This window comes from Solea solea, chromosome 8, assembly GCF_958295425.1.
Source record: "Solea solea chromosome 8, fSolSol10.1, whole genome shotgun sequence".
NCBI classification, from domain to species: domain Eukaryota; kingdom Metazoa; phylum Chordata; class Actinopteri; order Pleuronectiformes; family Soleidae; genus Solea; species Solea solea.
The window spans coordinates 25,120,586-25,144,949 of NC_081141.1; the positions used below are offsets into that span (position 1 = coordinate 25,120,586).

General features: G+C 46.0%; 1 protein-coding gene across 7 annotated transcripts in view; it reads left to right on the forward strand.

The window, feature by feature from the left end:
* Positions 1 to 24,364, forward strand: part of mef2cb (myocyte enhancer factor 2cb) — a 66,197-nt gene that overhangs the window by 22,002 nt on the left and 19,831 nt on the right. For all 7 annotated transcript variants that reach the window (XM_058635525.1, XM_058635518.1, XM_058635523.1 and 4 more), the window contains 2 exons: positions 9,902 to 10,154; positions 18,452 to 18,655. In XM_058635525.1, the coding sequence (XP_058491508.1) occupies positions 10,101 to 10,154; positions 18,452 to 18,655 (258 nt within the window). In that variant the 5' untranslated portion in view covers positions 9,902 to 10,100. The remainder of the gene's footprint in view (positions 1 to 9,901; positions 10,155 to 18,451; positions 18,656 to 24,364) is intronic.

Sequence of the window (24,364 nt, forward strand, 5' to 3'; positions counted from 1 at the left end):
AGCATCGACAATAACAGACACACAAATGCACACATGCATAAATAACCGCACACTACATGTATAAAAAAAAACAAGAACTCTGAAAGCAAACATACAAGCCGTAACGTGAGCAACTTGTCTGAGACTTTATGACGGGAAAATAAATGGAAAAAAAAACACATTTGTTTCGTGAGAAAGAATAAGAGGATGTTTAATCGACGTGGCGCACAGGGGCGTTCAGATTTTAAGACGTTTTGAACATGACTGTGAACTTACGTCAGGCGCGTCGCTGAGAGTGGGGGCTAAAAATAGAGTGTGGTCAAACAGCGAGAGGGGTCGTCTCCACGCGATACAGCGGCCTTCGCTGTAGCCACAGATGGAGAGCGGGGTGGGGGGGGGGCACTTTGCCAAAGGTTGTAGCTTCACAGTAGTAATTTAATATTTGTTCATCTCTATTATTTCATGCCGCCGCCGTCTTCTCCGTCTCTCGCTCGCTCTTGCTTATGGGGGTTAAGTAACAGTAAGCTTTATCAGATTACTGGGTCTGAGGTCTCTTTCAGACCTCTCTCTTTGCCATCTTGATTTTGTGCAGCTGTGCAGACTCTTTAATCATACGCTATCTTTTTTCACTCGCCCTCCCCTCCCCTCCTCCCCCTCCCCCTCCCTCTCTCTCGTCTCTCCCTCCTCCCTTAACATATGTTAATTGGCTGCTTTCTGTGACAAATTACGAGCGCTCGCTTTGATGAGGTCGGGTTGTGATGGTGCTGGGAGTGGAGTACAGTGGAACTGCCAGACCCTCACCAGTTCCCCCCTTAACCACTCCAAAAGGGAAAGCGGCACCCAGCCGATGACTAATGAGAGGCTTGGACTGAGTCTGGCCCAGTTCTGGCCTTGGTTGGGGCCACTCCCCTAAACAGAGACTGATGTGTAGGTGCCGTATGCCGCCGCACGCCTTCCACACTCCACGCAACCTTTTCGGCTCGCACGTCCCACCACCAGCAGTCCCCTGGGAAACGCTAAGGCACTGTGTGCAAGTGCAAGAGTTCAAGCTATGCGCTAAAAAAGATTCCCGTGTTTTCACAGACTTTGTTACATTTATTAGCTTTTTAAAAAAAAAAAAAAAGCTACCTAAATATGACCTTGAATTATAGATTCAGAGCAGCGTCAACTCGAAACTTGTGTCTCAAATTTACATTTTGTGGTGAAGACAGTGCCCGGGGAAACATTATATTGCCTCTTGCTTAAGCAAACACTGACAGTGGAGCAATCTCTATGCACCATCAATGCACACCGATAATCAGCAACATCATTCTAGTTGAGTTTTTATTATTATAATAGTTATTTTATTCTTTTGAAGTATGACGCGTGGAATTCAAAGTCCCCCGCTTTGTTTACTTTCAATTTATCCTGCCCGTCTCTCCCTCTCACACCTCCGTCTCTTCTTTCTTCTCATCTCCTTCCCTCTCTGTCACTAACTGTCCCTCACTCGCCTCACTCTGTGATCTAGGTTACTTGGTTTCCAAGCCGAGCACAGGGACCGTTGTGAGAAGAAGAAGAAAAAAGAGAGAGAGAGAGAGAGAGAGAGAGAGAGAGAGAGAGAAAAGGGAAAGAAAAAACAGAAGGTCGAATCCATGAAGGACATCCTTGTTGAAGTGTGCAACCTTCTGCTTCACAGACTCGACGCTATACAACCATGAAGTAATGCCAGTGTAGCGTCATTAGCCGCTCACAGTTAGTCGTACTGTAAGTTGAGGCAAAAGAGAAGAAACCACCAGTGAAAGTCACCGCAGGCTTTTATATTTTGGTTGACAGGGTCCTCTCTCCTAAAATAATCACTTTGCGTAACACAAAGTGAGACAACTTCCCTGTAGGTTTGCCGCTCGCTCTTCACATGCTGACTAAGTTACAATAAACCCACCCCGAATATAAAAAAAAGGAATCGATTTATTTGCCTCTTCCCGTCTGCACGTATATGCAAAACAGATACAGTAACTCATTTTTGAGTCCTTTGAGTTTCATCTGGTTCACTTTAACCATAACCGGTTAATCTTAACCTAGTTCCTTCAGAAATGAGGTTCTGCCTCATTAGAACCAGGTGTTGGTCTCCACAAGGTCAGTGTTTCTGTCCTGAAGAGGTAACACACACACATACTGTGATGCTAAGGAATGATGAAGAGGAAAAAAGGAAGTGTTTGGTTGCATGAGGGCTAGCCGCGTTAGCATTAGCCTGCAGGCCTTAATTGAGGCCAGGAGGGAGCATTTAATAATTGCTGTCAGAAGATCAAATTTAATTCTTCTCTCCTCCTCACAGCCACCACTGCTGTAGGGTAGAGTGAAACAAATTGTCATCAGAGATTTCTAAATGAACAAAGCTTTTAATTAGGGTGATTAGAATGCTGTGGCGAAGAGACAGAGCAAGGGGTAGGGCCGTGTGTGTGTGTGTGTGTGTGTGATGAAATCATCAGTGGGTCGTCTTAACTGTGATGTCTGGTGTTGATGCAGTCTGGAGTGAGGGCCACGGAGGAGAGGAGAGTCATGGGGCCTTGTGTGAGGTTCGCTGTGTTTTAACATAAGCAAGCGTGGCCCACACAGCAAATTAGCCTTGGTTTCAAACCTCTGACACACACACACACACACACTCACTCTCTGCCCTTTCCCCCCCCACCACCCCCACTGGAGAACATTGCTAACATCCTGAGACATTGTCATACTCGGCGGGGAACATAATTGGGTGAATATGTCAGTGCTTTGTGTTCTTAGTGACATGACTCCTGGCTGTTCCTGTGGGGGCTGGGAACACTCATTCAAGGGGTTTATACTTGCGATTCCACAACATCGGTTCACATTGTTCATTAGGGAGCTGCTTGTGTCGCAGACGTGAACAATAAGCAGAGAGTTGAGACTTATCTGTGCACATAGTCGGTCGCTCCGCGGTCATCTATCGGCTGTTGGTTACACCTGGTTCCTGCAGCGTGACTTAAGACGGTTGTTTTTCAAACGCTGGAAGACTTGACCTGTGTGCTGTTGAAAGTGAGAGTGGGAAGAGCATGAGAGAGTGAGGTAGAGACGGAGAGATGTGGATAGATGATTGCAGGTAATACATAGTGGGACTTAAGTGAAGTAGTTTGTGTTTATTCCCACAATCTGCACCACTTCTACGCTGTAAACCATTGCAGTACTTCTCATATTTATCCCTTTTGTTGCACTCCACTGACAGAATTAGCAGATTGCCACCAGGGGGCAACTCCACTGGTTGCAAAAAGATATTGTTTGGATGAGTTAATAACACATGATGCCAATGTTGTACATTTCCATTTCGGGGTAACGTGGATGAGAAAGAACGGCACATAATGAATGGACCGGCTGGTGATGACTGTTGCAAGAACTCCATGGTTTCCAACTCCTACGTTGTCACTCCGCTTGTGTTGATTTAAACAAACAAACAATATATCATCTTCTGTATCTCTGCTTCGTCCATGCATGTGCTCATTGCCCCTCCCTGTGCTCATGCCATGGAAAGTCTGAATGCACTAAATGGTGATTCATTCCAGCCTTTCCGGGGCCTCTCCACATCGTGGCTCGCCGTCGCTTCTGCTTTTTCTTCTCTTCTCCTTTTTTTTCCCCCTCTAACGCCAGTTTGGCACAGGGAGCATGTGTGTGTGTGGCAAGTTTGTCATTGTCACCCCCGTAACTTTATTTGTTTATCACTCATGGCTCCATTGTCTCGATACCCTATCTGGCTTCACCGCTCTCTCCCGTGTGCCCTCTTGCTGCCTTCGGCCTCGCAGCTGCAGCGTTATACAGTCCTTGGCCTCCTTTCAGAGAGTAGGGTTGACGCATTTTGTCAAGTCATTTTTGTCCTTTGGGGAAGTCACCAATAGAGTATGGAAAGATAGCTCTCACCTGTCTGCATACTGCCTCTGACGGATGGCCACCTATCTCCATTGTGGCTCTGAGGGCCCAAGGCCCATGTTTACTGGTGCTGAGTGAGACGTGCAGCTGCCCAAACGAAAGGCAGGACCTCGTGCTCTCAGGATTATTAACTTCTGTATCCTCACTGGTTGAAATGTTTAATTAATTATTTAAAATTGACAGTATTCTTAATCCAAATAGTATAATTTTACATTTTTGCTTTGCCCCCGTTGAACCTGTCTCATTAGTAAGATATAACCAAATGTTCCACTTGCCTTCCAATATGCCTGTTGCTTCATTTTTTATTATTTTTAACAAGCAGTTATTTGTAGTCCTGATTTGTTGCTGTGTAATAAAAAGGGACGGAGCGGTGGTTTGGTTTTTCAGGTCCCATTAAACGCTCTGTTAGCCTGTGAGTGATTTGGTGAAGGAAGCACCTTTAGCACCTTTGATTGTCCGTGCCGGCTCATGTCACGTCCTTCCGCTGAGACGTGTATGCGTTTCCCATTTTTCTGTCCTCCCAAGACCCCGCGGGCAGAGCTGCTGGATTGAAGGATAACAGGGGAAACAGTTTGGGCACGAGTCCCATTAGTTTTAAAATAATTAGCCTTTAAAGTTGAAGTATGAAGTTTTAAGTTGAGGAATGGGTTGAACTTGAGGGATGGAGAGAGCCTGTGGTGTAGCTCCAGAGCTTCCATACGTATGATAATAACACACTTTCTTCGATAATTGTCAATCACGCTTATGAAACCTGTGCCAACCACCGGCTACTGGCTCACTTTCCTCCCTCATCAATAGACAGGTGTCTCAGTTCTAAGCCACATAGAGTTTGAAAATAGAACACATGTGAAATTGTCTCTGTCTCGCTAATGATCCAGCTAAACCGGGAGCTAATGGAGAGAGACAGGTGAAGACGTGTCCTCCGACACATACGCCGAAGAACAACCAAGCAAAGCTCACACCGCCCGCCGCATCTCCAATTCAAGTTTAGCTATAATACTCACTGGGAGAGAGAGACAGAGAGAGAGAGAAAAGGAATGAGCACATTATAGGATGATCCACCACTATCACTCTAATCCCCACATGTACATGTAGCTAATCTCTTTAGCTGCTAACGTGTTAAATTAGCCCTAATATCTGCTGAGATTCAGAGGCACAGAGACCCACCTACGCGTGGGCTACCGCCCAGGTTTAGGTCACTCTTCTTTCTCCCCCAGCGCTACAAAAAAAAGATGGAGACATTAGAGTGGTGGAGGCGGTGGGGGCGGTGGAGGTTGAGGGGAAGTATAGCAGTGATAGCCATTCGTCACCCTGCCTATCTCGCTCTGACAGATGGGTAGTGCAGCGTGCCACATAGAGGAGTCACTGCCTGTAATGACATTAGAGGCACAATGAGACCTGATACACATTTTTCTGTTTCCATCCAGCCCTGGCCATCGATTCCCTCCTTTGCTTGATCCGATCCCCACCTCTCATTTCTGCTCATATATCTCCATTCATCCTTATGGGAGATAAAGTGGTTTTCACACACACACACACGTGAAACAAATCCACACCGGCACACAAACCTCTGAAAATCTCCGCCTGTGATAAAGATACTGTATGTTCTTGAGGACAACATGACACGAACGCTCAAATGAAAACGGAGCACTGTCAGTGTGTACTGACAGTCAGATTGTATTTGGAAAACTATATTAAAGCACTTTTTTTTTTCCCCCTCCCTTCGTCTACCTCTTCAAGGAAATGAGAGTTTATTTAAAAAGAGAGAGCGTTTATTTAATGTACCATACACCTCCTAAAAGGTTTACTTACTGCAGTGTAATATGTTATTTCAAATCCTCACAACCGCATTTCCTCGGAGGATAGGGGATACTGGCATTATATATAAATACGTATAAATATATGCTCTCCTTTTTCCTTTTTTTTTTCTTTACTTCTTTTTTCAGAGCACATGCTCGTACCAAATGTGTTGCAGATGTACCGTGAGCTGAAGCTGTGCTGCCGAGGTGGGGTTTCTTGGAAAAACATCACCAATCCTGTCGTGATAAATCACCTTCCCCAATTTGCTGCAACATGTAGAATTAGGATTTGAGAATGTCGGCATCAGCAGAATTGTGTTCACATCGCTGCTTTCGTTTTTAACATCCCCCCCCCCCCCCCCTCACAGTTCTCCAAACGGTAGCTGAATGGACTGAACTTTTTTCTTTTCTTTTCTTTCTTGGAACTGGAATTCGTGTTTATTTGGTTCTCGATGGCACTTCCCTTCTCCCGGGCTCAGACAAAAACCTGGCAGTCGCCTTTCAATGTCAAGGGTTGTGTTGTGTTGTCATGAGTCAAGGTAAAGTTCCTCTTTTTGCCCCCCACACACACACACACCCCCACACACACACACCCTTCAGTCGCGGGAGTCATCCTTGGTGTCTGTCCTCAATAACAAAGCCACATTAACAAGCACCCTGCAGACGGTCTATTAGAATGTGAAAAAGCGCCGTGTGCTGTATATTAGTTTTTAGTGACTAAACACTTGGGAGCGAGGCGACCTAGAATCAAGCCTTGTGGTGCACTGAGTGTATATGTTCTCATCGTCCTCTCAGCTCCACTTCTGAGACACAGAGAGGGAGAATGCTCATTAGATCTATGTGCTGAATCGCTGCTCCCTCTCCATCTCTCTCTCCCCCAACCTCCATCCCTTCCCTCTCTCTCTCTCTCTCTCTCTCTCTGTCCGTCTGCTTAACAGATGGGAGGGTCGTGGGTACAGCGCTTCCCCTCCCCCTGGAGAGGCCTGGTGCCTGTTCAAAAAGAGTCCTCTCCTTTTGCCTCACTCCGTTTCCCTCGCTTCGCTCAGTGTTTCAGTTTTCCCCTCCCTTTCATTGTCACCTCTCCAAATGTGCAGAGAGCTGGGACGCGGGATATAAAACAAGCAGAGGAGCAACCGTTGTCCTTCTGCCCGCCCGGTGCCGGCGTGCTCTCTGACCTCCGGTCTCCTTCCAGTTGCCGGGCGAGTGTGAACGCGGGCATACCATTAGTCAGAGTCCACAGAGGAGATAAATAAACCCTTTTGTGTATTCTGATTCCCTCGTTCCTCGCTGCCTTACTTTGAGATTAGCAAATTGGCTCAAGAGTAAGAGCTTGTTAGTTCCTCCTCGTGTCGTACACTGTGCGTCTTCCTTTTCCCTCCCCCCTTGTCTTATACTTTCTCACCTCTTTTGCCCTCTCAAGGTCAGACGTGCCTGTGAAAAATTCCCGCGGAGGATCACTGCTCGCTGCCACTTGACACTTGTTCACGATGCAGTTTTTTGTTTTGTCTTTTTTCTGTGTGTGTGTGTGTGTGTGTGAGAGATTTGACTGCTGTGGCATAAGGAGGCTAAATTGGATTGAGTGATTCAGTGGTAATCTGTTAACTGATGCTCTGTTCGCCACAAGGGAAGGAGAGGGAAAACGGGGCGAGATGAGGAGGTGGGCACTGCTTGGCATTCATATGGGACGGGGGCGGGTGTGAGGAAGAGGAGGGGATGGGGGGGGGGACTTTTGCTGAGTAGGAGGAGGTAGAGGAGGCACAAGTGAGAGAAGATGGGGGGGGGGTTGGTTGTGTAGGCACGGGGGCTAAGTGGCAAGCGGTAGCAGCAGAGCCTCATCACCTCAGGGAGCATTGGCCGGCGTCGGGAGCCAAAAGCAGGGATTAAATGTTCAGGACATGAGCTTAGTCTTAGCGTTAATGTTACGTAAGGCCTAAGGTGTTGCCCCAGCGGGTGTTGACATTGAGAGGGTTCTGCTCAGTGAGCTGTGGGTGGAATGAGGAGGAGGAGGAGGAGGAGGTGGTGGTGATGGTGATGGTGGCGGCCTGGAGGCAGGGATCACAGAGGTAACGCCTCCTTGTTTGGAGCGGTGCCTGGGCTGGGTAGTGTCGAGCACAAAGACTGGGGAGGCGATGATGCTGTCAGGCTGTGATTGAGGTACGCCAGCTTGATTGATATCCTTGTCTGGCTGTCTTGTGCCAAAGCGCCTTAGTGTCGCTAGTTTGTCTGACAACATCCTTCTTTGTTTTTGTTTTTTTTTCAAAGGGCAGCTTTTTGTTGTTCCCTCTATAACGGGGTGTGTTTTCTTCTGAGCAATGCTAAAATGTTTTGGATAGCCTCTTCAGAGCTTGCTACAGAGTTATTTTAGATCTTATTATTATGATGGCGCAGTCTAGCTGGTGGGTGTGCTCCAAACCATTCTGCACAGGAAGTCTTTCTGTCAGGCATTTGATCATTGTTCAAATTCTATTGTCTCACTTAGTTTTCGTTTCACTGACACTGAATGCGTGGAGTCTTTCAACACTCAGTTCACCCATCACCCGTTTTGCATTTTGAGGCCAAAGAGACATTTTAGTGAGATAATAACTGCCACATGCCTTTTTGCTCATCACTATCACTAGAGCGCCTGGATGTTCCTATTACACACTTTCATTATCAGTGTCCTTCTCTCGAGCACAAAGAGGTCAAGTGCATCGCAATGTGCTGCGCTCACCCCAGGGGTTTACAGCTTTCTTGTGCTTTCTCATGCATGTTACTCAATAAATACATGGATTCAGGTTAGGAGGGAAAAAAAAGGGGGGGGGGGGGGGGTAAAGGAAGTGGTGCAGTACAATGTGTGTGTGGGAGAGAGTGTGAGAGAGCAAGGGTTTATGATAGAAGAGAGAGAGTGATAGAGAGAGAGACTCAGACTGACATGTCTTTTGGTGAAGCAGTGTCGTCTTCCACATCAGTGTCTGATGCTTGTGCTGCCAGGTGCCGGAAATCTGGTTCAGAAAGGAGAGAAGAGAGAAGAAGGGGAAAGTAGAGAGAGAGAGAGAGAGAGAGAGAGAGGGAGAGGGAGAAAAAGGCAGGGTAGATGGAAGATTTTTTCTTATGTGACGGCGCTGACAGCTCCCCTGCATTGCACTGAGCTTAAATAATGGGATGCTCATTTGCATAACGAGGGACGTTATCACCTCTACTGTCAAAAGAAAACACAACAACAGTTCTTCTGCTCTTCCCTGAGATAGATTGGGTTGGCCTACTTTAGCACTCTGGAGAGATGCACTGGAGCTCTGGCTTAGCCAAGCTCACACACGAACGCACACACACACACACACACAGACAGACACACACACTCGCACGTGGACACACAGTCACTCACTCACGCAAAGTTTCTTTCTCCCTCGCACATGCAGGCCGGCTCAGCAGCCGCCGCCGGCCCCTACTCGTGAAACACAGGTACACACGTGCACACTCATCTGTGGACAAGTGCATTTGTGTTCACGTGTGTCTCAGATGCCCTTTTTCTTGCGGATTCAGGAGATTTGGAGAACCGGCATCTCCAGCTGGATTAACTTCATGTAGGAATTTGGTTTGATTTCTGTCTCTAAGAAACATCCTTTTACTATCAGCTATCAAAAGATGACTCTTGGCACTCCGCCCCCCCCCCCTCTTCTTTTTGGCTTTGTTTTGTCAGAACATGGTAAGACTGAGCTCAGTCTTACATCTGTATTCTATCTAGTGACTCAAGTCTGCCATTTTGGAGTTGAGCAGCGAGATAGAGTAGAAAAAGCTGCGTCTGGCACTTCTACTGTCAATACAGTGCAGTTTTTGTGCAGGAAGAAACAAATGTATTCCTCAGTCTGGAGGTAATGTTACAGTGTTGGTGATTAGAGCATTTAAGTTAGCAGCACTTCCAAAACACTGTCGAAGTCTCTGTGAACGCGGTGAGATCCTGACAGCGCTGTCTCCTCTCATAGTCGGTGCCTTGGAATAAAAAAAAAAATGCAGAATCTGATTTGCATGATATCGACAGTGAAAAACACAGCGGTTCTCACAACATTGTTGACAGATTCTTTGTCTTTCTTCACCCTCCCTTGTGGCTGCCACGATGCCACTTTTATTATTTTTTTTTCTCTCCCTCCTCTCAGTATTTTGCCATATTTCATTTCATTTAATGCTTATCCTCTCCTCCTCTCTCTCCCCCCCCCACCTCCTTTCTTTTCTTGCAGGTACAGATGCTGCAATCTTTGAGTTGATTGGAACAAAAAGAAAGCAGAGAAGAGACAGATAAAGGACGAGCAGAAGAGTGAAGAGTAAAGAGAGAGAGAGAGAGAGAAGACGAGCAAAAAAAAAGAAGAAGAAAGGGCACGGGGAAGAAGAAGGCAAAGTTTTTTTCAGAAAGAGGAGAGAAAGAAAGAGACGGGGACGATGGGGAGGAAAAAGATTCAGATCACGCGGATTATGGATGAACGCAACAGACAGGTGAGTCCCTGGGGGATGGGAGGATGGATGAGTGTGAAGGTGGAGGAGGGAGGAAGGAGAAACACCCTACACCCCACATAGCCCTCAACAATGAAGGTCTTCAGGGAGTCTGGGCAATATGTGAACTGGGGGGGGGGGGGAAGCACAGTTATTGCTTTGGGTGGAAGAATATAATAGTAGTAGTTGTCCCTCATCGGTCTAAGAAAACAGTGTGAAGACACCAGGAGCATGTTGGTCATAAGTGGATTTACATAAGAACATAATGTCATCCTCAAACACCCATTCTGTGTATCAGTATCAGTATCAGTGGGCCCTCAGAGTTATGCCCGTGCGTACCCATCACACGCCCCACCTCTAACACTATGCCACCCAGTTTAGCTCAGTGACAGTGGAATATTAGCGGACAGCAGTGGAGACGCAGGGGCGAGTGGGAAAAATGATAAACAAGCAACCACAACAGAGACGGGTTGGTCTGAACGTGACACATGGCTCACAGTATTTTTCCCTGAGCTCCATCCGTCACCGTAGATTTGATTTGCAGCAGCTCGGGATTTTTTTTTTTTTACATTTAAAATCATTAAACAATTTGAAAGCAAAAATAAAAAAAAGTCCCAGAATCAAAAGAATCCGTGCAGGCGACTTGTTTTCAAACAGATGGCATCACTTGAGAGCGAGACATAATAAATTGTGGACATCGTGATCCAAGCAGACACCAGGATCTGTGGCAGGAAATAGATAGAGACAGAGTTCTCAACACTGCCCCCGAGGCCCTACAATCGATCACTTCCTGTGGCACAACTGACCACTGACACTTTGTCAGCTTCCTGGCAGCCCAATTGGATCCATACGCTGTTAATGTGGCCCCTGGATCACAGGTCAAACACTCCACGTCAGCACAAACACACCTCGCCTGGACACGGGGGCCCTCTTCATTGCCGTTGCCTCATCTTAACCCACAATAAGTCTCCCCAACAAGTTCTCGCCGTGTGCTTTATCAGACGCGCCGGCGTTTGGGGGCCAAAGGAAGAGAGAGGATAAAGGGGCTCGAGGGAATCGATTGAACCACAAAATATTAGGAGCAGATCTCAGCCAAAGTCATTGCAAGTAACAAGCCAAGATAAGGGACTTGTACGACATCATTTATGCTCGTGTCAGAGTGCAGATAAAGAGACACATTCGTATTTCACCATTTGCTCCAAGTGAAAAATCATGTGTTTACTATTGAGACTGACTCAGACGGGGAGATGGAGCAAGAGCAAGGAGGAGGTCACAGAGGTTTGATGAGGACAAAAGCTATCGTGTTGCAGCAGCACCCACACTTCCTCCTTGCTGTTATCTCAGCCCTTCTCTCTCTCTCTCTCTCGGCCGTCTCCACGGTTCGACAAGGCACGCCAGTTGCACCGAGCGCTCCGGCTCCTGAGGATAAGAAGGGGAAAGAGGGAGACAGGAAGGACACCTGAAGGGAATCGATGCCTGAGATATCCGGGCTTTACTTACAGGCAGAGGAGGAGGAGGAGAGAGAGGGTTCAGGGAAAGGAAAATCAATATATCTCTGGATTTTGTTGTTTTGATCTCTCAAATGATAGATTACTCATTTAGTTGTTGGGTTTTTTTTTTTTTTTTTTCTCCCTCACAACTTTTCCTTTGAATATGATGTAAGCAAATCATGTGAGGTGCTACTACAGTACAGTCCAGCTGTGTGGGGCATATGGCAGTCAGTGTCATACAACCCACAGCCTAAATAATGACATCATTTTTCTTAAAAAAAGAGGGCGAACATCACAAGACAGAGACAGAAACCTAAATAAAAAAAAATAAAAGAAAACGAAGGAAAGAAAACGGAAGCTTTGGTTTTACATATTCTCACTTCCTTTTTGACTGAATGTCCGAGAGCGCAGGCCAAATTGACACCAGACGAGCTTTGTGAAGTGTTTTCTTTCCATTTCAAATGTGTCCCATGCAGTATTTTCACGGGAAAAAGTGTGTATGATATGTCTATATATCTATATATCTGTATAAAGTCATCCATGTGGTGTGGCTGTCAGCGCTAAACCTCGCCACCTACAGTCCTGCTCACCCTGCAGCAGCAGCAGCAGCAGCAGCAGCAGCAGCAGCGTGATAGTGGGCACATGGCCTGGCTCTCTCTGGGCGGCCACTTTGGGCTGCCACCCCCAGGCCCTGAAACACTTCCCCAGAGCAGGGGCAACAAGGGCCAGGCCTCCCTGGCGTTGACTGGCTGCCCGGAGCTCTGGACAGTGGGCAGCAGTGTGTGAGCCCTGGCTCCAAGCCCCCCGACCACTCAGACCCTCTCGCAGCCTCGGGCACATGAAAGAGCCTCCTGTGCCGTAAACTCATGGGCTGCACACTGAAAGCAGACTCACACACACATGCACAGGTGTGTGTGTGCTTGTACACACGCACACTGGCAGGATTTTACAGATAATTCATTAATACTTAGACGGTTGCGACTCTTTTACGACAATTGGCTGGAATTCACGTTTCCTCACAGTGGACTTTATTTAGGATGACCTGTCTGTGTGAATTGTGGGGGGGGGGGGGGGGGCGCACATGCAGGTTCCACAGGGGATTGACCCCAGGCCAAAGGTTAAACATGGATCAGGTCATCAGTGGCAGGAAGTACAACAACAGGATTTCCCAACAACACTCACACGAGCACATATGGAGCTGGAAGAAGATGAAAAAAACATTTTCTTTTAAACGTCTTCCTGCATATGGCTCCTCTCCTCTCTCGCCACTTTAACTGCAGCTGAAATAAGGGGTGTTTCTTTCTCGGCGACGACGACAGAGCATTCTTCTCTCCAATCAACAGTGCTAGGGTGAGAAAATGTGCGAGTGAAATTAACAGCAGGAAAATAATGAGGCCCACAGGGTAGCTCCTCACTCCCGCACCCCTCCTCTAATTCCCTCTTTCCCACCTTCCGCCGTCTCCGCGTCGTACCGAAGCGAGTGGCGCTCCTCCTCTGTCATATGCTGCGCGCTGCAGAGACCTCGGCTGAGAAAGGGCTCAGCGAGCTCTCATCTGCGCTCATGTTGTATTTTTATTCTCTTCTGCCTTCTGCACTTGTTCCGTGTTTTGTTTCCCATTCACATGTTCGTCAGGTGGCTAATTTTACTCTCTCACCTCACTCTGAATTTCCCCTCCTCACTACAAAGTCGTAATGGGTTTTTTTTTGTTTGCTTTTTTTCTTCTAGCTTCCTCTTCTTTCTTTCCTTTGTTGGCTGTTTTTAAAATTTCAAAATAAAAGTGCATTTTTTTTCATATACTTTGACTTGGCAAGAAGTAAATTCTTGTTATGGACATACAAGATATGGCCACATGCATGTTAAATCAGTCATCCTTTTTCAATTTTCTTTTCTTTTCTTTTCTTATTGGCACCAGCCACCTTAAATGAATAACATAAGTTTGTTTTATTTTTATTTATTAATTTTTTTTTTTTGTCATGCTGGCCTCTAACTGGGGCCTCGCAGTGTAACATCCAGTTGGCGTAACCTATTCCAGTCGTGGTTTTTTTCTTTTCTAGAATCACCAGACGCAGCATGTACTGATATGTCATTATTATGACTATTATGTCTCGACAATATGACATCGTTGGCATCATTGACTCCACTCTTAACGACTCACTTGATTTTGAATGAATTCAGATTTAGGACTTTGCTGTCTGCTCCTCCCACATTGTATAATGTCAATATTAGAGGCAGGACGAAGCCTGTTTTTGTCACAACACCCTTCTAAACAGGTAGTCTGGCTGTGAGGCAGAGTTCAGACCCAGGTCCCGGTCTCCTCTTATTCCTTTTGCGTAAGCCCGCGTCTTCCTGCTTTGGCCCCTGACAATGGGATAAGTGTTTGTCTCAAGACAAATCGTGCCGCTGCTTAGCTGACTGACATCTCCATGTGTGTGTGTGTGTGTGTGTGTGTGCGTGCGTGCGTGTCCATCCGTCTGTCCCCGCACAGCCATGTTTGGTTTGCTAACCAGCAGCCAGCTCTGTGGTGCCTGTCTCTCCACTCCTCCTCTTCCTCCACCTCCTCCTCCCCCAGGGAAGCAGGCAGGAGGTGGGAAGGAGAAGCGAAGCCATTGTGAAGGGGAAGCCACTGGCCTCTTCCTGTTATGAGAGGAAATGCATACAAATGTGCTTCCTGTGCGTCCGCCCCCTCTCATCTCCCTTCTCCCCCCCCCCCTACCTCCCTCCCTCCCCTCCTCCTGTCTTTTCTCTCTTTCTTACCCATGTGGCAGAGAATATCAGCCCCACTGTCAATCCTCTCCTCTCATCCCTCTAGTTATCTTTGCTGGAGGAATACGTGACAGGTCAATTTTGAAGAGCAGAGATTATTATTATTATTATTATTATTCTTATTATTTATCTTTTAATTGGTCATTTTCTCTTCGTACAAGTCCAGGGAAAGTTAGAAAGAAAGTGGCTCTGAAGAGAGAGAGATGATGGCGTGTGTTAATGGATTGTGGAGCAGGACAAAGGTGAATAAATAAGACTTATTTATCACCATGTGTCAACATACGTTCACTATGAGGGGTTATTTTATCTCCCTTTTTCTCTAATTTTACCTATGAACTGAAGATCTAGAAGGTTAAAGTGTTCTTTTATTAGTATTTGGTTCCGTTTTTAAGATGCTTCCAAACACAGACATCACAGTGACACTGGAAGATTCCACTTTGTCATGATTTAGACTTGACAGTAATTAAAATTCAACATGTGCTTTAGATGTAACCCTGCTACTAATGAAATCATTTGCAAATTGCTCTAAATATTTCAAATGAATTATTATTATTACGATCAGGATGATGTGAGAACCAGCCTGACACTGCCGTGTATCTGTAACACGTCCAAAGCACCAGTCAGAGCATCTGTTTTCACCCACTCAAGGGCCAGAGCTGTGGAAAACTCAAAAGTGCACTAGTTTAAATCGGTCTGTGTGGGCCCTTGCACGGCGCTGTTCGCCACTCTCACAGGAAAAGCCAGTGGTGACATCACCGCTAATGTGGAAAGGGGTCACATGATGGCATGAAGTCAGACCATGAAGTCACAGATGACTCCAGTAATGATCCCAGCCCACGTGATGTTTACAAGAATCAAGTATTTTCCTGTCAAAGGTAGCATTTATCTTCAACAACCCAGAACTCCATACTCCTGTGGATTTGTGAATATTATGTGCATCACGTCAGCAACGTAGCCTATGATTTGGAGGAAGGCAACATGTTGTATGTGTCAGATTGAGATGTGGGGGTGAGGTGTGATACTTCTGTAGGTGTTATTGTTTGGTCAGTTACGGCTTCATTATCGCACTCGTTCTCTTTCCTGTGGCGCTGTTAAAGTCAGTCTACGTGTGAATTATAGCTGAGTGTGTGGGAAATGCATGCGCGGATCCTTGTGTTATGTGTTGTGCGAGGTTTCGGGACAAACGTTTGACTGGATCGCGCTCTGTAGATTTTTTATTTGTATTTATTTTGGAATGAGAAGCAATGAGAGTAAGTGTCTCCTGGGTTTCGTAAGTGATATTATTTGAATTATATACAAGTGAAAGTAGCAATTTTAAAATGTAGTTAGGTGAAACTAGATGTGTTTAATGAAATAATATTTAATTTTACACTATTTCCAACATTTTTTGCGGTTTAATGAGCCATTTTACAACCGTACAACCTTCTTCTTTTCCGTGGTCACTTTGCAGTATAGATCGGAGGTAGTGAGTGTAGCTTGAGCCCTGATGTAGACCCCCACCCAGAGCCCTCAGGGACCCACACCCAGCTCAGTGTGTGCACGACGTGCCACCCTCTGAAACATTAATGGCCCCAGCAGAGTGGGTGACAGTGGAGCCGGGCCAGCAGCTATCTGTGTCCTGTTTCCCCCTGGTGCCCCCTTTGCCTCAAACACACCTGCGGAAGACAACACTCTCCATGCCCTGTTCCTGAATAGCCTGCTTTGACCTGTATGTCCTATAGTCCTGTCGTCTTATTTACTCCCCCCACACCCACACGGGCAGGCGGGCAGACACCTTTAGGGTGCTTACGTTTCAGAGTGGGTTGGATATGACAATTAATCTTATTGTCACAAGACGCCTTTTGATCTCCCAGCGTTAAGAATGTGCCTTTTTTATATTTTAGTATCACTGTGTAAATGTCAGCATGGTATTTAGAGCCCAGGGGAGCCGTGTTTTTTTTGTTTTTTTGTTTTTTTTCCCCCCTCCGTATGTTGTCTGTGGATCAGATGAGAGTTTGTGCCGAGGTACGGGAGCTGACATCGCGCGCACCAGTTTGTGCTCGGCGTCGGAGCGCCGTCGGCGTCTCGAGGCCTCCGCCTCCGCTGTCTGACAAATAACGGTGACATCACCGGGCCTTAATGTACACGAGCTCGTGCGGGGGGGAGGGGGAGACGGAGAGAGAAGGGGATGTTAGGGATAGTTTGATATTCAGTTTCTCTGGTACATCCTGGAAGATATCATTTCAGGCAACACAAAACTATCTGTCAATATCCATCCTAGCCTGTCTCCTCTTTCAGCTCTCCAAGTTGTAACAAGAAAATGTGAAGGGCAGTACATGATGAATTTATGCCACAAATCCATTCATGCATTAGGCTAAAACGCCACACACACACACACAAGCACACATTCACTTCCATTCATTTGGACAGCGTAAACAAAGCCTTGTCCCTTTTAACATTAACCATAACTCACTATTGATTAGGACCAGGTTTTGGTCTCCATGAGGTCTCCTGGTCCCGACAAGGTCAGTGTTTATGCCTGAAAAAAAAGGTCCTAAAGAGGTAACAAATACATTTACACACTCACACACATGAGTGTCCTCTTTAAAGGCGTCTTTGTAAAAGCCTTACAGCCTAGTTACTGTAATTATTATTGCATTCAAAGCTCGTTTAAGTGAGATTCGGGAGTTTTTTTTCCACTCTGTATTTTTTGGCCCATGCAAGTGTCAGAAGAGACCAGATAAACAAGTAGTTAATCAACACACTGAGATCATTAGCTCCCAGCTGGGAACTGTTCTGGCAGTATCTCCTCGCAGTGAAAGAAAGGAAAGACCAAAAAAAAGGAAAAAGCTTTGTCAATACACATCTCCAATGTACATAATACACACACACACACACACACACACAGAGAGAGAGAGCCACTGAAGAAAACAAAAGAAATTAGAATTCAAAGCAAACACAAAAAAAGCAGTGTTGTTAAGAGAGAGAAAGAGAGGAGCTGGCAAAATGTACATTTTTCTCTTGTTTCTTTAGAGCGTGCACGCACACGTGGCTTCAGAGAAGTAACCAGGTGCAACTCCCTGGAATTAAATCACTTTCACTGCTCTAGTTTTTACCTAAACAATAGAGGGATAGTGTAGCTTGTTCTACTTTGACAATGTGGGCACTTGCAGCCAACTTACAGAACAGTATCTCTCTCTTATTCAGTCAGTATCAGTCCTGGGCCTCAAATACACACACACACACTTACACATACTCATTAACAGAGAGAGAGAGAGGGGGGGGGGGGGGTGGCCCTATTGCAAAGGGCATTTTTTGTGGTTTATGTCGAGCACACTGTTACTATTTAAAAGCTTAAATAGCTTGGAGGACTCCATCAGTTATTTATACCAGTGTGTATTAATCACGACGAGAGGCACTCGATTGGGCTACACAACAACATAGACTGTAGCAGCGTGTGTGTGTGTGTTACCGTGGGAAAAACAAACACAAAATAGTCAGGAAATGTGTTTGAAAGTATGTGACGAGATGTTTTCACCCCATTTGACTTCACCGCGACGAGCCTGTGTCCACTTTGATGTAGGAGACAAAGAGTGATCCTTCCTTACCGTTATCTGTCTGAGACGTAGTGTTTTCACTTCCCTAAATTCAACACCATGCTTCTTTTTTTCTTGTTTTTCTTTTTTCCTGGTACAGTGGACGGACTGTTGCAGTCAGCGGTTTGTTGAACCATCAGCAAACTTAGATTCCCTTTCATGTCCATCTCCTTATTATTACTAATAAGAAGAAAAAAGAAGAAGTTGTCGGATTTCTCGTTATGCCATTAGTGCAGAATCAATCCCCCGGGTGTGGGGTGAGGGGGGTGAGGGGGGTGAGGGGGAGGGATTTCTCTGTAGTTAAATGATCACCACATTCCAGGTAAGCGAGACTTATGACTGCGAGGGTGTTAATAAAAGATTCAGTTGAGTGTAGGTGTGAGCACAACTCTCTCACTTTGTTAAGAACAATTATTTATACATTGTTATCGTCTGATCTTCTTCTTCTGGTTGTTTTTTTTTTTTACCTAGGTGACATTCACAAAGCGAAAGTTTGGCCTGATGAAGAAGGCGTACGAGCTGAGCGTGCTGTGTGACTGCGAGATCGCCCTGATCATCTTCAATAGCACCAACAAGCTGTTCCAGTACGCCAGCACAGACATGGACAAAGTCCTGCTTAAATACACCGAGTACAACGAGCCCCACGAGAGCAGGACCAACTCTGATATTGTGGAGGTGAGTAACGAGGAAAACAAAGATGGCACACACACACACACACACACACACACACACACGTGTGTGCGTGCGACACTCAGACGCACACACACTCATGCAAACACACAGGAACGGAAAAGTAGACAGATGGTTGCAGCATTTGTGACTCATTCACCAACCCTTACTTCTCTCTTTTGGTCTTCACACCTAGTGTGTTTGAATTAATTGCTCCCATAGTTTGTTGGTCCTTCCCAAGGGTTCACTCTTTTTAGACTCCTCTAGAAAAAGGTACAAGTGTGTCAGGAGCATATGTTTGGTCTGAGTTGAACGTGTACGTTTAAAAGTCACCTGTCCCCCGACAGTGATCCGACTGGCTCTGGACACGTGCCGTTAACGTTAACTCTCGTCAGGCCGGTAGATAAAGCGGGGGAATGACGCTGAGAGAGACTCCAGGATCCTTAAGCTCTCAATGTGAACACGTTATGCAACATTCAATCTGGACCTCAGGCCCTGCACAGGTGTTCATGCATCCATGCAAGGGGTTTATCCTTAACTCACTCCTGTTGGGTTTAATTCCACCTGACACACAATGTACAGCTAAACGAGTTGTTCTTACGTGTTTTAGTATCACAAACAAAGCATTTAATATCTCTACATGTTACAAAGTGTCCACAAAGAGTACTTGCTTGCGTACCGCTGATGGTGCACGTGCCAGAGTTTGAGAACCTTGGCCCTAAAGAAAGCTGGTGATTATTTTAGAGCTGAAACGATGAATCGTTTATTAAACAACTATTTTTATAATCGTTTTGAAGCTTTTTTTCATGATTAAAACAAGATTTCCGATTGTTTAAGCTTCTTAAATGTGAATATTTTCTTCATTTCTTTGCTCTGGATAACAAAGAAATCGTTAAAAGTCTATCGTTTGGCGAACACCGATCAACATTTTTTTTAAAGTTTTCTGATAGTCTGATAGTCTTCATCGAGAAAAGAATCGTTAGTGGCAGCTGTAGATTTGTTATCATTGAATATGAACAAAGCAGTGGTCGGCCTTTGTTTCCCTCCAGTTTACCTTTGGTGCAGTCGGATGTGTAGCGTGTTAATGCAGCGCATACATCAGGAGACACAGCACTCAGCATACAGTATGACTAACTCCTCACAGTGGAATAATAAAAAAGAAAAAAGAGAGAGAGAGAATGGACTGGGTGCATTATCGTGGAAAGGATTTAGAGACACAGATAAATCTACTGGACACTGAACTTCTTCTTCTTCTTCTTCCTCCTCTGTGCAGCGTGTGCTCTTATTCCCGTCCTATCATTCATATCATCAGGCCTCTTTTAGAGTGACTAATGTGGTCCAGACAGTGATGCTGTGAGGTTACATTCTTAAAAAGATTCACTCGGTATTTTTCATATAGTCACACTAAATATTAAATAATCAACACGTGTTCCTAATGTTTTATTTCAGGCTTATTTTTGAATCCATCTGAAATGCCACAGCGTATGAGCAGGAATACAAACAATATATGACACTGCCTTTAAGCACTGGTAGTATTTTTATTTATTTATTTTTTTTAAGCCGCTCAGCCACACTTCAGTCAGTGTATTTGCCCCCCCTCTGCCCCCCCCCCCCCCCCCGCCCCAGCTGAACCATTAACAGGAGTCATCACATGTTTCAGCAAGTGCACTGTGACGACGACGAGAGCTCTCTGCTTTGAAGCTCTCGCTAACCGCGTCTCCACCGTAGATGGAGGATGGTTAGCGTGTAAACAGCTGTGTCAGGCGTGGGGGGGGCATGGGGGGGGATGCTGTGGATCACTTCCCCACAATATGTGATCCCCGAAGGACTCGGAGGACTCCATATCCTCGCAGCGACTCGCAGTGTGGGAGAAATCGATCTGAAGAGGGCCTTCAGGATTGGCCACAGGGCTGACACTGGCACGTTTAGCACGGATGAAAGGGAGTGTTGGGGGGGGGGGGGGACCGGGGGAGTTGATCTCCCCCGCTGGTCCTCGTGCGCCGCCGCTGCTGGGCTACGTCACAGGTTGCGGGAGCGTGGGTGGGTAGTTTGAGGCGGTGAGTGAAGTGACCTGTGGAGCTGGAAGAACGACGAGAGGGAAGTCAAGTACACGACATGAAGGGGTTGGATTACACAGTAAAGATCAAAAATCTTTACTCCTCCCCCCCCCCTCCCCACAAACAAAGCAACCGTTAGACCCTAATACATGACATATCTAATTTCAAATTTGTGAGGAAGCTCACACACACACACACACACACACACACACATGAACGCAGGGCTCTTATTCTGTAGCTGCGGTGCCTGAAGGTGTAGTGGGAGGAGAGGCAGAGGTAGGGGAGCGGAGCTCAGAGTGTGGGCGGCTGGCATGGAGGCCTGCTACATTAGCAATAAAGCTCTATGTAATTAGCATGTCTTTGGTTGATAATTAGTGTTGTTGAGAGAGTGGCACTGAGAGTGTTGCACAGACTCTCTAGCTACAGCATGTTTACAAGAGGCTGGGGGGGGGCTTTTCTCTCTCTCTCTCTCTCTCTCCCTCCCTCACTGTTTTTCCTGTCTTTATTTTTTATTTGTTCTCCCCTCGTCCGAGTTTTCATGGAATTTAAATCATCTTAAATTGTGTGCATTGTTGAAAATGTGTGTATGGATAAATCGGTGTCTCTAAGAGGAAGAAATTAAAAACAAAATATATATATAGAGAGAGAAAGAGGGAGAGAGGGAGAGAGGGAGGAGTGGTAAAGAAGGTCTTGGTGACTCACTTGAGAACCGTCTCAGCTGGGAATGACACTTTCACAAGTCTCCGTGAAAGTAAAGGACCAAAGAAACCAAAGCTAGCCCTCCTCGCAGCACGGTGTTAACATTTAAGAGGCGTCGCTAATCGAAAATAGCTCCGAGTTATTATTGTCACCATCACAATGCACGACACCCAGAAACCAATTATAATCAATTAAAACACAAACTTGTGTTTCTTTTCTTTTTCTTTTTCTCTTTCTTCTTCTTCTTCTCACGTGTTGAATGCCGACATTTAATCCCCAGGCACACAAATCAAATCATCCCCCCCCCCCCCCCCCCCGAGATACTGTAATAAAACATGTACTACACGCCGTTATCAGCTGTTATATAAACAAGTGGGGGAGGTCCTCTTAATTAATGCTAATTGTTCAAAGAGAGAGGGAGAGAAGGGGCATCTAACCTCACAGAGGCGCTTGTTGCTTGGATGATCACTGGATGATCATCCATCTCTGGATGAAGTGTGTTGTCCTGGCAGGTGTACAGTACATTCTGTGTCTGGCTCCAGATAAAAGAGCCAAACACGCTGATAGATTTCCTATACTCTGTCTGCCAGGACACTTTTCTGGACATATGAACAGCATTAGAAGAGAAACTGGAGAATAGATTTTTTTTTTTTTTTAAATACCAAAAAAAATACATATCTCTGCTGAAGAACAATCACTCTGAGCTATAATTGGTGATTTATTATGCCAGTATGGGGGTTGTTAATTGCAAAAGAACGTGAAAGGGGCCTTTCCGATCTGTGTACATACAGTACACGGGTCTAAGCTGATCTACTTTTGGCCCGTGTTGGTGTGACTGCACTGCATGGGTGTGTGCAACTGTGGTGACCTCACCTGGTGCAGCACACCACCACCATCATCATCATCATCATCATCCTCCAAGTATCACATGGAACGGCACATGGCTCCAGGTACCGACCGGGGGAAAATGCCACTGACCAATCCCATTTCCAGCAGATTAACCTAATCTCAAAGTTCAGATCACCCTGTAATCTTAAACAGCAGCGGCCCGCAGCAGTATCCCACCTCACCGCCTGTGTCCTCAGCCCGCCCCCTTTTTCCCTCCTTTCCTTCCGTCCTCGCCAAGATGGAACTAGTGAATGAGAGGGGGAAGGGGAGGGGCAGAGGGATGGATGAGTGCGAGGAGAGAGAAGGAGGGGGAGGGAAAGAGGGATGGAGGGAGGAAGGCTGGTAATTATTTCCAAAGGTCATTCTGTTAATGACTACCCGCTTGGCTAATGAGATTCAGCAAAGCTCCCTCACCATGTTTCACCCTGCGTATGTTTCACCCGTGTGCCGAGATGTGCGAGGAGCACAGGTGTGATTTCAGCCCAGTGACAGTCCACAGGAGGCAGGAGGGGGCAGGGTGGGGGGGGCAGGGGTAAGTGAAGAAACATAAAGAGAACGCACATAAAGCAGGTATGTCTCGGAGATCATGAGAAGAACAAAACGTGGTAGAATATCTGTGGATTTGTGGCAAAAAGAGAGGATTTTCCACACAAAGTAAATACAACAGAGGCTAATTTGGCTGATTTAAGTCTCTTTTTTCCCCCCAAATAAAATTCCCCCTTTTTATTAATTTAAATGCTTTTTTTTGTGTTTTTTTCGTTCTGCTTTCTCATTAGTCGACAGGACATGTGATCTCCCTCTCTTAAGCGTCGCAGCCTCGCTCTTGTAAAAATATTTTCCAGCATGTGAGCTATTCTATATGCTTATTTGGTTTCCAAACAGCATGGAGAACATTAGCCTTAAGGAGTTTTCTGTGCTGATCAGCTCTCACTGAATGACTCCTTCTCATGCCGCTCAAAGACTGTATAATTACTCCGGGCTTGAATGCCTTCACTAATTTATCCTCAATGACTTTTACATGTGTTTGCATCCAAGAGCAACAAGGGGAGTCGTATCATATCTCCCGTCCTACAGTTGTCCACTGTCATTTCGCGTGGCGTCGTTTAGGGCAACATGGGGTGGAGTCAGGGGGGTGGGGTTGCCACGGCAATGGGCACAGTGCCTCAGTGTTCAGTCGTGAAGAGGGAGCGAGAGATCGGCAACATGATGACTTGTTTTTCTCGTCGGATTAGGGCCTGAAGCCGCTTTGACTGACTGGAGTGAATTAACCTTTTGACACGGCTCAAGCTCACAGTGGCGCGGTTTGTTAAAACAAAGACTTTGATGACACTTCACGTGCATGATGCGCGTCTTCAAACGCACACAAAAAAACCCCAGACCCTTTCATTTTTGGGGACATCTAATGTGTTGAAGATTTAAATGTATCTTTATGTTAATTGATTGGACATAGTTTAAGGCACACATCTGTGTATACGTACGAGGAACTAAAATTACACAGCATGTCTGGGCCTGAAACCAAACTATGACAGCCATGGATCTCTCTCTCTGTGATTAAACCGCGTTAAGTCATACAGCACGTCAGGGGCAGCACAGAGGTCCCAGAACCACCCGGACCACTGGAACGGTTCAACATGGACCAAAACTGAGTAACGGGGCAGGAAGAGGAGGGAGATGACCAAGAACCCAGCAGCCACCATGTGAGGGCTCTGCACTGCAAAGATGGAGAACCTGCCAGACCATCTCAACCACACTCCCATCAGTCAAGCCTTTATGGTCATAAATAGATGGAAGCCATATGACAGCTTGCTCGGAGTTTGCCAAATGGCATTCAAGGTCCTCAAAGAGAGGAAAAAGATTATCTGGCCAGATGATACGATCATTGAACTCTTTAGACAGACGTCCAGCCACAGTATGTGTAGCAAACACTAGTCATTTTAATTCTTTAAGTATATCCGTACGCTGATTGGTAGTTCATTTTTGGGGGAAACGGTAACAATCTGAGGCCTGATAAAGAAGAATTGAAAGCTGCTCACACACTGTTCACTGCTCTGTCCTCTTCAGCCTGGACTTG